This window comes from Trachurus trachurus (assembly GCF_905171665.1).
Source record: "Trachurus trachurus genome assembly, chromosome: 12".
Lineage (NCBI taxonomy): Eukaryota > Metazoa > Chordata > Actinopteri > Carangiformes > Carangidae > Trachurus > Trachurus trachurus.
In genome coordinates, this window is record NC_139908.1 from 23,612,306 (window position 1) to 23,629,463 (window position 17,158).

A 17,158-nucleotide genomic window follows, 5' to 3' on the forward strand; every position below is an offset into this window, starting at 1 on the left:
ATGTGTTGATGCATGCGGGCTCGTGTGTTTGTCTTTTATTAGATTTTAACTTCACAGGTGCAGATGCTTATTGAACTTTGGCGAAGTGGAAACAACTTTTTAGGTGAGACAAAGGGCTCCTTCTTTCAAACACGCGCTGAAATGAAAAACATCGGCGAAGACCATGCTGGAATTTTGTGAAATCAGCTGATTTGTAATAAGTAACTCAGCGCAAATAGAAATGTTGTTCAAAGATCAAATCAATATAAAAAAAAATACATGTTTGAAGCATTGGCCAGTTGTTAAACTGTGGATCTTATTTCTCCCTGCATGCTCTGTGCTTGAGGTAAAACTACAGAGAGCCTTCTGTCTTCCACTTTAAATAAAGATATGTGGACGGAGTGTTGTTCTGATGACTCATGAGCTTTTCTTCTGTGTAAAATGAAAAAAAAAAAAAACAATGATAAATGTGATGAAGATTAGAGTCCACTCCCACTCCCACTTTATTTTTAACAACCTCACTAAGAGCGGACTCAGATGTTTTAACCTTATCTTAGTCCTAACACTGGCACAAAAATAACTCCCTTTTCCAAAACTGTGAAGGGTTGTGGTTCCTTAAAACTCAAGGGAGTACTATAACGAAAACATTGAAACATACATCGATGTTTTATGGTTACTTTGGCTCCGTTTTAATAGAAAGATTCAATGTGTAAAACCCAGAACACAAAATGCCACAATAACTTAATAACTTGTTATTTATTCTCAAAATCCTCCATAATGTGCTACTACAGCAAGAAATACATCATAAAACATGTTTAGCAGATAATCAGAACACTGCATCAGTGACTTTCAATCTCTGTTGCATTAAACTAATATGTTCATAATCATGTACTGCTGTCAAACAGTCTAATCAGGTCATTTATTTAAATACTGTGTAGACAAGGAAAAGCAAGGGAAGGAAACAAGCAGCGAGGGGGGAAAAACTTTTTGTGATCATGTGTGATCAATTTAAGACTCTGGCACTGAAAATACATTAAGCTCATATTGTAATGCTTGAATGCATATAACAGTAAACCACAGACTACACTAACACAAACTCAATGTGACATTACAGTGGAGAAAGAAATGCGTTGCATTTGGGGAAGTGATTAGCCATAATGTTTCAATGCTGCTCATCTCCATAATGTTGATACAAAATATAATGATATCTGAAAATACTGTGATTTGGGGATTTTTAGGACACTAACAGTTGTTTTCTAAGGACTGAGCGTTTTGCAAATCTGTTTTGTTTGAAATGTGTTGAGATATTCATACTCTGTGTATTAACAGTCTATTAAAGGTCTTCATGAAAAGTGATAAAAGTCATAAATATAATGTAACAAACTTGGGAAGATACTTTTTTTTTTCTTTTTACATCTACTTATGAATAAATTAGAGACAAACCTTAGATATCAAGTAATACGTTGGTAAGTTGACGAAAGTGAAAGTAAAGTTTGTGATTTGGTCGGAAATTTCAAGACGATACATACGATCAATACGATTACAAGCTGTAGGTGGAGCCAGAGTTGGATTTGGTCGTAATTTAGCCATTTCATGTCCTACTATCAGAATATAGTGACAGTTCCAGCAAATATGACTGAATCCTTGTTACCGACTGAAGCTTTAAAGGAAATTACTATGAATATAATTTTGATATCTTTTAATTTCTATCAGCAACCTCCAAAACTGATCAAATGAAGCTAAAGTACCAACAACTGCAGTTCCTCGTATGGCCACACGAGTCTGGATCCAACAGTGAGTTAATACCCATAGACTCTCATGTCAAAATGTCCAACTTTCCAACAGAAATTAAAAAAATAAAAAGTTTCTCCTTCACGATGACTGTACAGGGAGTGAATTTTTATATAACTCGGCCATTCAAATTTTATTAAACTTTTGAATAATTGATGGTGTGATGCTTTAAGTGACAGTTGGGTGAGTGTGCGCCATCAGCATACACAGGCCTGGAGATGTGGAGGCTTTATTTCAGTGTCTACGAGGTGAAAGAATGGGTTATTATTTGTGATCATATTCACTTTTCCCATTGGAACAAACAGACTGATGCCGCTGCTGGTCTCCGGTTGGGAGGGGGAGGTGATGAAGACATGGAGACACAGACACATTTAAAGCAAATGATGGTAAATGTGTCGTCTCCTTTCTCAACCACCTTCAGTCACATTTTGTTGCATGTTACTGTTTCACCTGTCACGTTGTGTGATATATTGAATTGCGTTGCTGCACACGATCATTACATGGTGTCATTGCATTGGGTTGTTGTATAGCATTGTTGCATCACATTGGTAATTATGACACAACCTTATGTAATAGTATGTAATTACAGACGATAAAGTTACATGCATTGGATTATGCATTATCAGTAATGTAACATTGTCTGGTTTGTGTTACGTTGTGCTATGTTCAGTCCTGTTACATTGTGTTAGGTTTGTTTATGTGATGTTATACTTGAGCTGAGTAAAGGTGTTGTGGTTGATTCAGGTGTAACACTTCAAATGCTACCAAAATGTGTCACTCGGTTTCACCCTGATCACTGTGTGATGCAGATGGATAAAACCAGACGGGGATGGAAACGCCCACAAAGTTTTTAACCAACCTCTAAATATCAGCAGAGCCAAACCACATTAATTAATCAAGTAATTAACATGTCAGTGATATTTTTGACATGTTTAAAGTGTTATTTTTGAGCATCAGTCTGTCTGGCAAACACCAAGAACCACAGAGGGTAAGAGGAATTCCAGTGAATCAACACATCTGGGGCAAATCTCAGAGGAGCTGCTGTTTCTTCACACTTAATGATTAACAACAGTAACACGTTCAAAAATAAAACTATTAGTCCAGGCTTGTGTTTCTTTTCTTTTTTGGGGGGTGGAGGAATTTCATTTTCAGTTTTAAACACTTAGAAAATGAAAAACGAGCAGAGCCCACACATTCCAATCCAATCTAAAAGGTGTAAAACACTTCCAGATGGCTGCAGGAAATTATTGCAGTGTTTGCATATCACCGTGTTTTAGCCTTTCCCCGAACTATCCCAGCTGGCCCCAAAAGTGCCCCCATTTACTTCCTCTCTTTTTCTTTTCTGTTTTACCTCTTTTTCACCAGGACGTAGTGCGCTGGTGGACCCAGAAAACTTAAATGGGACTCTGATGCTTGTTTGCGTCTACAAATACTCCAGACCCTGCCTATGTGAAACCATTTTCAGGACAGGAAACACCATTAAACCACCGGTGCCCTCCAGCCCCATCCACCACCACCAAAAAAAAAGGGTATTTTTCTATTTAAAGAGCCTCGTTTAGAGACCTCTGGCAGCCAGAGGGCCAAAGTGTGGGGCTTCACACTGGGCCTATTGTTTCATAACTCCCATATGTGAATACCTCTGCTGGACCAACCCCTCCATTAAAACAACAGAGCCACTGCTGCTCTGCTCTACATCCCCTCGCACTGCTGCTGCTCAGCAGACGCCAAAATCAGATGAGAGCCGCCGACCGTCCACCTGGTGAGATCTTGGGTGATATTTAACAGTAGCTAAACATAAAAACAACATGCTCTAAACAACAAAGAGCATTACTTTATTTTTGCAGTTTTGCATTTGTACATTGTAGAAAGTTTGATTTATGCTCTAGTTCTTTTTTTAATTAGTAGTAGTAGTAAAACAAGGGATACATCTGACAGTAAAAATATATTTCTCATAGAAATCAAATGTACCACAGCGCAGTGATTTACCTTATTTCATTTATCTAATTACTTCTACTTTAAATGGCATTTTCAAACATTGTGTTGCACTGCAGATGTTTTAAGAAAAAAGGAATACAAAGAAACAGACTTAATCCACCTGTTGCTTTTTATTAAACTGCATTTTCAACACATCTTTACGTTATGTGTACATTTCACACAGGCAACAGCTGCGAGGTGTTTACATCAGTGGAGTTATCAATTACAAAAATAAAGAATTACCCAACCAGCCACCATTTGTTATACAAAATACACCAATAATTTAAAGTATAGTCTACCCATTACAGAAAGTGAGCATGTTTTGCATCCTTTTCTGCTACCTGAAATAAACTTAAAACCCCCAAATGTATCCCAAAAAAAGACATAATTACTCTGTGTATAAAATATTTTCTTGTATGTATTAAAGAACAAAACACAAAAGCAGCAGCAAATATATCATTAATAGAAATTATAATATATTTTCTATTTCATTTTTCTGATTAAAAAAATATATTAATAAAATATATATCTGTCCAATAAACTGCAACCCTATCAAGCGACCCCAAGCTTGAGAAAATTGTAGACTGATTGATCTGAGAATAACCTCCACCAGTGACAAAACTGCAAACATTTTAGTGGTGTTTTTGTAAGGCAAGTAGTGAACATGAGGGCCTTTCAGCAGCTGGTTGATCTCGTAGACGGTTGTAAAAAGCTCTGCTGTCTGCCCCTCCGTCCATCAGCAAGGTTCCACTGGTGTCTGCAAAAACAGGAAGCGATTTGTTAGCCTTTGGTATCAAACAGAGCCGTCACAGAGAAAAGCCCCCCAGCTTCTGAACGTGGTGTACTTTATGCTTTTATTATTATTTTTTTTTAACTTGAACAGAGGGTTTAAATTTATAGTTTCATGGCTTTGGGCTGAAAAAAGTTGACCCAAAATCCAATAAAAAACAACATGTTCAGGTCTGTGAGAAATGACTTTCCATGTATAAAACTGTCATTGATGTAAATGATGGATATAAATATAGTCTGACTGGGGCAGAGAGTGAAAACTGTGGGTCAGGACCAAAAACGTATCACAGAGATTCCCTGTTGGGGCAGAAATAGATACTTGCTGCTATAAATTGCCAAATGTTTCACTTGGATCTCAGATTTTTTTTTTTCTTTCTTTAAAGCATGTTTCAGTAAACTTACCTGCTGAGAGACTAGCTGGTCAGGAAACCACGCTGTGCTTGCTGCGCACTGAGCTGAAAAGAACGGAGAGGAAACTCTTAATGTTTTCACATTTGCGTGCATGCTCTGCATCTAATCAATGATCTGGTAGTAATTTGATACTAAACATAATTAACTCAGATTCAGGTTTAGTGGATTTACCTCAGGTGGATAGCCGCTCCTCCATCTTTCTTCCACCATTCGTCTGATCAAAATCCATTCTGATTGGCTGGTGATTAACACTGGTTTGTGTTAATAGTCAGTATTAGACAGGTGAAATTACCGATCATTACCGTGATTTGTTAGTTGGAGCTGTGCAGTGACATACTGTAAGAATCAGCTCCCATTTCATTGAAAATCACTTTTTTTATTAGTCATGAACACAATTAACGCGTAGAGGGAGAAGACTTTGCAGAAGTGATTATGAATAAGAGAAAATAAACATAAAATTTATTTCATTACATGCAGATTTTTACCCATGACATTAAACAGAATTAAGTAAACTTCCAGTATCTTAATTGCTTAGAGCATGCATAATTAACTTGTTGAGTTATTAAATGAGGCTACATCTAATTCTCAGAATAATTTCCACAATCATGTCAACAGTTTCATTTGAACTGATTTCTACAGCTGAATAGAAACCTCAACACACACAGCTGTGCGTGGCAGCGATTAACTAATAAACACCATCCCTTGTTTAAATATTTAATTACATGTCTCTTCTAGTCCCATTTATTTTTAACTTCACACACTCACACACACACAACCTGTAGGATGTGAAGGACCTCTAATACCAGCTACAGTATCAGCCCCTCAGTCCTATCAGGCAAACCTGACACTCTATTTTGCAGGTTTTCACTGACCATCGCAAGATTTTTTTTTAGATTCAGTAAATGATACACCGCAAAACATCTTCATCCTATCACATTGTGATATTTTTATCTGTCGTGGTGTCGTAAAAGCATCACAAATCAAGAGTCAGTTATAAAAGTCAAGTGAAAAAAATCTGCCAGGGGCCGGGGCAGCGAGTGATTTAACCTGGTTTGGATTTTATTCAGCGCGTCTCAAGGCTGTAGCCCGGACTTTAGAGACACAGAGGTCATGAGTGCAAATTCCTCCAGCGTGACCCCTACAACCCCCAACAAAACACATCACTCCACAGCAAAACTCCACATTATTCTCCACATCTTTAACTCTCCAGTGAGGTTTTGATTTAATCTCACTACATGACAGTCTACTGTCGATGCTGCTTCATCTTTTATCAGTCCTATTGGTAGGAAACGCAAAACCAAGTATATTTTTGCCAATATACTGTATTTGGTTAAGGCAGATACTGAGAGGTCAATATCTTACCAGTAGACCAATAACCAATCATTGTAGAACATAAAAATGTTGTTAAATCCTGAAAATTCCCTGAAACTATGCGGCCTGTATTCATATAACCTAAAATCACGTCACAGTGTCTCCATCCTGCGTGAGAGAAATCTTTGCTCGTATTCTCCTTGAAACATCAGAATAAGCCACAACGTTTTAGTCCTATACAGAAAATACGATTTGATTCAAGAAAGTTGATTTACACTAGAAGCGCATTCAATTTGATCTTACCACAGTGGCAGATGTTTTCAATTGCACAATTTAGTTGTCAATTTTAGACTAAATGACTTCACCGGGTTGAGATTTTTGCTGTGTAAAGGTTTGTTTTGCGGTGTAAGAAACAGGTTTTGTTTTTCGATTGAAAACCTTTTTTATGTTCTTCAATAGGATTTTAAAGACTTTTCTGTGCCAAAAGATTATAAACAAGCAACAAGCAAACATGAAAAGCCTTTGAAAGAAGTACAGACTGATGTTTTCCACCTGACATCAGCAGTGTGTGGATTATTAAAATGGGAGGCATTTAGCTTTAATCCAGAGCAAAGAAAATAAACTTAATGAACACACTAATGATCATTAAATGAGAATAACAGTAAGGGTTGTTTGGGGCCAGTATATGAGCTCACTTGGCAGCTTAAACACACTTCACCGCTGCTTTAACGCCATCACCTGCTGAGCTGTTGCTGTGGCAACAATCGTGTAAATACCACACTGGCACCTATAGCAGCACGACCCATAAATCCTGTTTCAAACATGTCTCTCTCTCTCTCTCTCTCTCTCTCTCTCTCTCTCCCTCTCTCTTCCTCTCTCATTCACTCTCTCTGAGACAGAAGCAGACCGTCTGCCGTTGGAGCTAAAAGCAGTACAGACAGGAAGCGTCAGCTCGATGAGATCAAAAACTCACCTGTAAATGAGGAAGCTGGAGATTCCAAAAATGATGAGCGCCAGGCCAGATCCCACAGCGACGATGCCCAGAACTGGCAGATGACCTGGAAACAGGAGACGGATTCCACACTCAGTTGTCTCTCATATGCTCAACAGATGTTCACATTCATATCTTTCAAAAAAGAAAAAAAAAAAAAAAAAAGTGTGCGCTGTGAAAAACACAGCTGTGACTTCCTGGAGCACAGCTGCTCCGCTTTAGCAATCTGTCAGCTGTGAACACCAGCAACAAGCTCATACAGTTGCATCCATCTGACATTTCTGATTCTTATTTTAAAACCTGATGGAGACCGATTATCCCATCAGCTGCACCGGATAAACTGATAGTCATCACTGGAGAAATATATTTTCTAACTCTTACTAACTTACATCAGCTACACTCTTCTATATTATCAATCAAAGATGAGATTTGGAGATTTGTAAATCTATATATTTTCAGAAACATCTGCAGATGTGGCCCTTTAAATTAAACTCTTAGACTTAACAAATCAATTAGACAGATGCTATTATATGAATAATAACAGTCAATGATCTCTAAATGTGGATTTGTCAATATCTCAGCTCATCCTGCTCTACAGCATCATTATCTTTGCCGTGCTGCTCTCTTACTTGCAAATGCAGCATAAAAGAAACAACTATAGGAGTCGTTCAACATTTGCTTCTCTGGTTTCACTGTGTGATGAGAGGGACCTGCAGCATCTGCGTTGCTGCTTTCCTGACATGCTTAACCTGGTTTAGCGTAAAGACTGGGGGCCGGGGGAAACAACTAGCCTGTCTTCTTCTAAGGTGAAATAAGGGTGTACAGCAACGTTAGCTGCTGTGATCCATGAGGTTGTACTGTAGCCACAGTCGATCTTTGATCTAAGTGACAAAAGCGAAATAACCAAAACTTAATCAAACATCTGTCCAGCAGTTGTGCAGACTTTTTTTTTCTTTTTTTGTCAACCGTGTGGTGTTGCTAAAGAAAAAGTCAGGGGGTCACCAGAGCCATTAGGATTCATCTTCTGGAGACATGGATGTGCATTTCAGTATGGACCAAACCAAGACAGGTAGTGAAAATTCTGGCAGCACCTCTACAGCTGTCTGTATTACACATTTGTTTGATCCATTCAGAAACCTTTGATCTATTTGTGATTTTAAGGGCAGTGGACCTACAGTATTTCTTCACTACGACTACAGCTCATCCACGCAGCACCTCTGAGCAGAATCCAGACACGGTCAGTGAGCACAGGTCCATGAAACACAATTAACATCAGTGTCAAACCTGCTATGCAGTTTGTAAACTTCATCAGTCGTATTGTTCTCAGCTGTTTTGTAACAGTTTTGTAGAAGTAAACCAGAACACATGACCAACAAACATCATGACAGCAGCTTAACACGAGAAGAATGAACAACATAACAGAATCAGATTTTTTTGTTTGTTTTGTCTTTGTTTGTGGCATGGGTGAAATGAAAAATGTCACAATATTTTTACTTGTCCATATTTGATCACAGTAATTTCCTCCGAAGCTGCTCTGAATTGACTTCTTTGTTGTTGAGATTGCAAAGTCTGACATTACTTGCAACTTCCCTAAGCTTACAATTGATTTGCGTGAGCTTGTTCTTCAAAAAACATGACACTAACAGTAGAAAAATGTTCTCTCTGATTTTTTTATTCCGTATATTAGTCATTTATTCTGATTTGTGTCTGCACATGGTGTAAAACTGTTTGTCATCAATATGTTTCTGCAAATTCTAGAGAGTTCATTGTGTCGGTGGTGAGAGCAACACTAGACGAGGCGACACCCAGACGCTCAGTTCTCAAATTATTTGCAGACAGCTTCGCAGTTTTGGGACAGCGTCAGATGCATCGCTCCTCAACTCATTATCTGTCCTTCATGCCAAAATGTATTTATAATTGCTGTGGTTTTCCTCCGCGGTTCATCATCCGTGACACTTCCCTCTGAAACTGTCACTATGTTCATACAGCAAAGACTATTCCCAGCATTCATCTTTCACACTTGACTTTATTCAAATAGATATCGCACTTCAAGATTAGCTTTCCCCCTGGTTGAAAGAGTTGGGATGAAATTACTGAAAAACAGCACATTAGTGGAAAGAAATTAGTTGAACATGAAAATATCACAGGCCCTTTAGAGACTGATGATATAAGCAAAGCATTAGTGCTCTGTCATATGAATGAGGGGTGTTTCAATCGTTCTCAAAGTCAAACATATGCCATTAAAGGATAATTACAGTTCTTTACAATCTGGACCTTATGTCTAGCATAAAATACGATCATTTACTCCCCCAGATAACTTTGGTGTCATTACAAGTCATTCCGACGAAATTAGATCCAGCCGAGAGCCGCGTATATCCGTATAATGCAAGAACACGGGGCACGCCATGCAGCCTCTAAATAATCTGCCGCGAAACTCGTTCATTTCACCAATATTTTGTTGTGATGCTAGTGCTATTCCCCTCTGAGTCCAGGGTTACCTGTTATCAACATCCGGGGTGTGTAGGTTGACCTACTGACCTCTGACCTGGATGATGTCATCTCCGACCGCGGCATGTTGCTACCACTAATGCTACGATTCATTTCTGCGTGTTTCCGACTTGTCAGAACAAAATGAGCAGCTGGACGAAGTTCAGCTTCTTCAGGCTTCCTCTCCACAACCTGGACTCACTAAAGCTCTGGCTAGTTGCGCTAAAAATGGACCCGAATGCCGAAGCGGAATGATTATTATCAGAATGAGCCGGGCAGCGCTCGGAGATGACATCATCCAGGTCAGAGGTTAGTAGGTCAACCTACAGACCACGGATGGTGATAACAGCTAACCCTGGACTCAGAGGGGAATAGCACCAGCATCACAACAAAATATTGGTGAAATGAACGAGTTTCGCTGCAGATAATGTGTTATTTAGAGGCTGCATGGCGTGCCCCGTGCATTATATGGATATACGCAGCTCTCCGCTGGATCTAATTTCCTCGGAATGACTTGTAATGACATCAAAGTTATCTGGGTGAGTAAATGATCGTATTTTATGCTAGAAATAAGGTCCAGAGTCAGATTGTAAAAATCCAGTAATTATCCTTTAAAGGCACTATATGAAATAAATGAATATGTTTGGTTATGCATGAGAACTAAACGAACATGGTTTTTGAAATGGGATTTATAGAGTCACATTGTTGTCAGATTGCTAGCTGTAGCACAATATAGGCCTGTGATGTTGAACTACATTGTTTCGCAACATTAGCTAGTTAGCCAACTTTGCATTTCACTGTTTGACTAGCTTTCACCGAGAGGCTTAGCGGTGTCAGCGCGCTAGGTGATAAATAGCACTAGGGGTTAGAGAACTAGATGAATATTATGTGCTGCCATGTCGTCAGTCAGTGGTGTACACACTGTAGGGGAGCAAAGGGGGAAACCGAACTGAGGCACTTGGGAGCGAGAATTAACGTCACATCCTTTGGATTTTCCAGGAACATTTGTCCGGTGTCCTCTCAATCAGTCTACAGCTTGTTAGGCGAGAAAAATGAACCTTCTGGTCCAACATGTCCACATCTTCCACCCAAGTCCGGCCCACGTACTTGCAGATCTGGGCAGATTCAAGCTTTTATCCTCTGGTATTGACTGACAGCCAGAAGATTTTCTGTGTGTGTGCCCAAATTGATCCAGATGTGGAAATAGCATCTCATAATCATGCTGTATTTGGGTCAGATTTAGACTGTGGAACCTGGCATACATTGGGCGAGAAGAATACAAGCATGTTGCCCAAATATGGGGCAGATTTATTTTGGTATCCGGGTTAATTTTAATGCTGTGCATGAGTGTCCCTGTCCAATTCCTTTGCATGCCATTTTCCAATCAATCAACCAGCAGTCAGTCGACTCAAGTTGTTTATTTCTAGGAAATATTTTACTTGTAAACAGAGAGTCTAAAATCATCCGTGGGCAGACTGACTCTGAGCAGAGTCCTGCTATGATAAGATAAGACAGAGCTGTCATACCGTCATTGCAGGAGGGGTCGTCTGTGGAAAACACACAGGGGGGGTTGTCCAGCGGTGGGCCGCCGCTGGGCCAGTGGATCTTCTCTGTCTGCGACCAAATGATCTCTCTTGTGGTTCCATTGTAGTCCGCAACAATCTGCAAACACAGAGGAAGCAAATGGATCAAACTATGGATGATGATTTATAATTCATTCATTTATTCCTGACACATAAGTGCTCATTGACATCAGCAGGTCAGTTATAGTTTTCATCTCGTGTGCAATTAACCAAAATGTGGTCCAGGAGATGACGACTGTGGCAGGAACCAACACAAGTGGTCTTGAGTCATTTAGTAGATGTGTTGTACACTGTGTCCGTGGTCAGATACAGTCACAAATCAGATATACATATCAGCAAGTGTATATTTGAATAATTAACATGTTGTATCTTAATTGTTTCATGGACACATAAACAGTCTCCTGTGGTTGCATGGTAACCTCACGGTGACAAAAAGTTTGTGTCGCTCCTATCATTATCAAGTTTGCTTGAATTACAGTATTTTCTCATGGTGACCATTTTTAAACTTAATTATCTGATAAGAATAAGAATATGTAAAGGTCTGTTATGTGAACCCCTGAATAACTATTTTAAAATGAAACTCAAATTCCAAATTAAAATTAAAGACAACACGTACAAAAGAAGTCAGTAATTAATAGTTATATTAATTAGAAATTTTAACAGAATGTTAATAGAAATTTAAGACCACAAAACAGTTGTAATAAGAAAGTAAAGTAACAAGGCTGAAAAACTAAAAACAAAAAAAAAACATCTTGCTGTTTCTGTGAACCAAGATAAAACATAGAAGCTAATCAGGCAGTACATTTTCAAAAGCAAAAGTTTGACCATCATCATAACTTGTGTGAGCTTTATTTTGATGGTGCAACTTCCTGAGCAGCATCTGTTGTCGTGCCTGTGAAACCTGACTCTGGTGTTTCAGACTAGCTGGAGGAGGTTGATGTTTTCCTCCCTTGCTCCCAGCATGTCGTGTCCCCTCTGCTCAGACCTTGAAGGCCGTCACCCCCACAGAGGGTCATCAAAACAATGCAGAATTTGACGGGTGGAGGGGCAGAGGCTGCGCAGTCTGAAATAGCTCCAGTATTTCAGTTCAGGGACTATGTTTACTGCAGTCCACTGCCAAAAGCTCTTTTCCAACAACTCACTTCATCATGTGTTCACTCTTAAGACCTTGAATAGCTCTTAGCCTGAGAGCAGGAAGAGTTTGCTCATTTTCAGTGCAGCTGAGTAAATGTTTCGCGGATAGATAAATGTAAGAGTAAATATATGTTGGAAGCATGAAATATACACTGTGGACAAAGGTTTGGGGGCACATTTTAAACCTATATGTGATGGACTGGATTTATGCCATAACGGAACAGCTTTCACATTCAGAAATGGTAAACAGATACAAATTTAACCAGAGACCCCGGTTTAGTTAGGTTTTTTCCTAGGGTCCCTCATCTGATAAGATCTTTACTTTAAGATGTGTTATTACAGAGAGTGTTTGAAACCAATGACCAGAATAATCACAGATTCTTCTGACACTGTGCCACTAATGGATGGACTAATGGTGAAAATAAATAATTCCCCCATTTGCCTTGTCTCTGAACACACTTCGAAAACCAGTGATCATCGTGTAACAGGCTGCTTTTGCATTAAAAAAAATAAAATAAAACACTAATTTCATTACAAAGTGTAAAGAAACATGATGAACTGTACATCTAAAGAGTGCAATGCCAGATCAGCAGCATTATACAACTTCTCCTCACAAGACCAAAACATGACAAATTAAACCACACCAAAAAACAGTGCAATCATCCAGAGAAGTGCTTATAATAATCTTGAATTGATAGGGATGGAACATTTATTAGTTATTCTGATGGATGGACATTTTGTTTTGAAAGTGAAGTTCATCCATCGTCATCTACACAACATGTTCCACAGTCTGAGGACCTGGAAGCTAAAACTGTTTCAGTGTTTGTACTCAGGTCAATTGGCCATCTGAATCAGCCAATTAAAAGCTGAGGATAAATGAGAGCAGGAAGTCACGCTGACGGCCTCCGAGGACCACTGTGAAATTCTAACTGAAGTCAAGACTGCTAACCCACTTCTGCTAAAAAAAAAAAAAAAAGAAAGCTACGGGACACCAGTGGGTCACAGCAGTGAACACGGCACACAACACACAAATATTTTCATCAGACTGGGAGGGAAATTTGAGGTTTTATGCATCTGATCATTAGAGAAATCAAACTTGGACAACATCTCAGAAATGGTCATATCCATTTGCCTTCCATGTATAAACAGCTCACACGTCAACTTTGACAAAGTTATAACAATTACAGACACAAGCCTACATAGTGAGACTACATATTGTTTTAAGGTCCTCATTAGAATAGCCGACAACAAACAAAAAACAAAGACTTTTTGTTTTGTGGGAGACGAGTTACATATTACTACTCTAACATAATCATTATAAAAGTTATGGGCAGTAGACTCATGCTCATTAACTCTCACGAGACTCTGCACATTCATCAATAATGATCTACTTCATGTAAAATTACATTTTATAGCACATGGAAATGTTGCAGTGCATAAAAAGAGCGGTATAGTATATCACAATAACATCTGCATGACTTTACTGATCAGTCCAATTCATGTATTTTCAAGATTTCAGACTTAGATTTTATTTTTGACCAAGTTCCCGAGCAGTTCGTCCACAGCAGTTGGTCCATGTTTAGCACCTTAACCTCCCTGTCCCTCTGCCCCACTGGTTATCAGTGGTTTTTGCAGAACAAAATATGTGGTGGTTGGTAATGAAACAGCACCAACATGAAAAGTGTTAGGAGCAGAGATAAGGTGATAATAGCTCTGTTAGAACAACATGGTGTGAAGTAAAAAGGTCGACCGAGTCCCTCTCTCCCACTGCCCATGACAACAAAAAATATTCTTATAAACTGCCCCCACTCTCTCTGCATGGACCCTCAATCTAAACTTTCTTGCAAAATATTTCAAACTTGGTTGATGACCACTTTTGCTTTTTGTGAATTTATAAAAAATCAATCCAATAAAATGCTAGAGAGATTTCAGCTGATCCCTCTGTTCTGTACTGTAGGCCTAAAACTAGCATGGCCTCCTCTCCTGGATGAGGCTGCGCCAGTGAAGAGGTGTGATGATGACTATCAACAAAGAGGAACACTCCACTGCAGAATGTCTGTTCAGTCGTCCATAAAATGCTGCAGGAGTGAGTTGGCAATGAGTTAGCTTTTTGTCCCAAAGTCAATGGGTGTCTTGAATGGGTTTTTGTTTAGTTGTCTGAAATAAGGTCTGTGGTGAACACACAAACTGAAAAAGACATGTTTATTTATTCTAGGACATGATATCTATCTGAATAAGTCATTTTTATTTGTGAGGATTATCCTGCTGAACAAAACATGCAATTATCACAGATCTTATTTTCTGCAATAATCCACAAGCAAAGCGAGAAATCCCATTGTCTTTTAGTCGAGGGATGCCTTGTGATGCCAACTTCCAGGTTGGCCTGAAAAGACACATCAACACAAAGCAGATCAGCCACAGTACGAGTTAAGTTTTTACTTACCCCGTACTCCCCCGTCTCCTGGTCGGTCATCGCCCACAGGCTGACGTCTATGTCCCTGGCGTTTTTCTGGTCCGTCTTAACAAGTCCTGTCACTCCTAGAAACACACACAATACCTACATTAAGGGTGTGATTCAGTGTGTAACGTCCAGAGATGGGGACTCGAGTTTGCGACTCGAACTCGAGTCGCACTTAAGTCGCACGCACAGAGACTTCAGACTTGACTTGGACTCGTGCCCAAAAGACTTCAGACTCGACTCGGACTCGTGTTTTGAGACTCGTGAACAATCTTTATTTTTTTTGGGCTCGTGCCTCCCTCCTGACAGGACGACCGACGATCTATTTTTTTCTTCTTCTTTTTTTTTTTTTCTTTTTTTCCGTTAACACACCACTAGCGGAGCAGCGCCACATGGCCGGTAACGTTATTCAGATGGAGGTTAGATCTTCATATTGAACTCCTACAGAGTGCAGCCAAACACCAGGCTAAAGAGAGAGGAACAGCAGAGCTCCTCTGACAGCGCAGTCAGCTGCTGCGGGTGAGTGACAGGCGACTGTGAACTGGCTTTTTTCCCCTTTTTAATAGCGGCACTGTCCGTAGCCTACACGTGAGGCACAACGCCCGTTTGTTGTGAAACTTTCCTTCACGGGGACTAGCTGCTGAATAACGGGCACATATCAGGCTACTGTAGGCTAAATCCTCCTGTTTATTTATGTTTTTGCTGCGAAATATGACTGAAGGCTCGTATGGAAGTCTGCATGTGTCGACACGCCCCCATGAGTTGACGGAGCTAATTAAAAAAATAATAACAACGATGCGGATCCAGAAAGGTTTTGCTGCACATAAAGATGTGAGCTATACCATCCAGATCTAATGACCTATAATTAACAGCCTAAATCATTTTCCATGTTGTTCATCTGGGTTTTCTGAATTCAACAAAGCAAAAAAAAGAGAAAAGGCCAGTGCAGAGGGCAGAGCAGCCTTGATTATTTCTTGACTCAGAATACAGTTTCCTTTAAAGGAAAGCTTTCATTGTGTGTTTTCTTCATATTGCATTGCAATATCCTGTTTAAAGTGATCATATAATAAACAACTAATCAATAGGCTACTGTATAGATAAAGGAGTGATAATAACCTACAGTAAATGCTTTGAATCTCTTAGACATAGCTGTGCAGTATCTTTAGTAGACCAGGTAGCAGCAGATGATAGAAGGTCATTACAACCAGAAGAGACAGGAGACTTTTATTTTTTAGAGACTTGAGACTTGACTCGGACTCGTGACCAAAGACTTGAGACTTGATGAAGTCTCACCCCTCAAAGACTTGAGACTTGACTTGGACTCGTGACCAAAGACTTGAGACTTGACTTGGACTTGCAAAAAAAGACTTGTGAACATCTCTGGTAACGTCACACACCGTCCTTGAGATGTGCTCTTGTCATCTGCTCCCATTCCAATTTTGATGAATCAGTAATTGTGCACACAGACTTGTTCTGTCTCATCAATTTCTACAATGCAGGGTCAGACTCTAGTGCACCAAAAGGGATAATTCAACATTTTGGCAAATTTGTCTATTGCCATAATCCCTATAGTCATAAGAGTAAGTTCATTACCTTTAATTATAGGTGCAATAATAAGTTGAAAGAGTTGTTTTCGAGGCAAATGAGTAGCCGGAACTACATTCCAGGTACGGCAGCTGAGCGGAGTGATTTCAAAAGCGCAAGTAGTTCCGAGTATTTGCTTCATGTGTCATAATGTTACATAATTATACATGATTATTTCATAGTGTGGTGAATGTGCAGATCACAACTTGTCAATGAGAATGTTTTGGAGTAGGATTGTGTATTTGATGAGTTTGATGAGGGACAGGGGACCTGTACCGTTCACCTCCATTGTGTTCACTGAGCAGCTCACGTCTCTGCCCCGCTGATCTCAAAACAACATGCACTGATAATTAAAGGTAATGAACCTACCACTATGACTATAGGGATTATGGCAATAGGCAAATTTTCCAGAATGTTGAACTATCCCTTTGAGGTATAAGTTATAAATACAGCACCAAAAAAAAAAAGTACTCCCATGCTCTAAGTTGTCTGTAATGTCTTTCCATATGATAATGTCAGATGTCTGTGAGCCATACAGTAGAGCTAACATTTGACTGGACAGTCTTGCATGATGAAGACACAGGTCTTGCACATGGTCAGCAAGTCAGATTGATGTTGACTCACTGTTGGAGGGTTTTATAACCCACCCACCCACTCCACACTATC

General features: G+C 39.5%; 1 protein-coding gene across 1 annotated transcript in view; it reads right to left on the minus strand.

Moving 5' to 3' along the window:
- npr2 (natriuretic peptide receptor 2) overlaps positions 1-17,158 on the minus strand; it is a 75,633-nt gene that overhangs the window by 42,651 nt on the left and 15,824 nt on the right. The window contains 3 exon segments of the mRNA XM_083984119.1: positions 7,229-7,313; positions 11,260-11,395; positions 14,894-14,988. Of these exon segments, the coding sequence (XP_083840245.1) occupies positions 7,229-7,313; positions 11,260-11,395; positions 14,894-14,988 (316 nt within the window).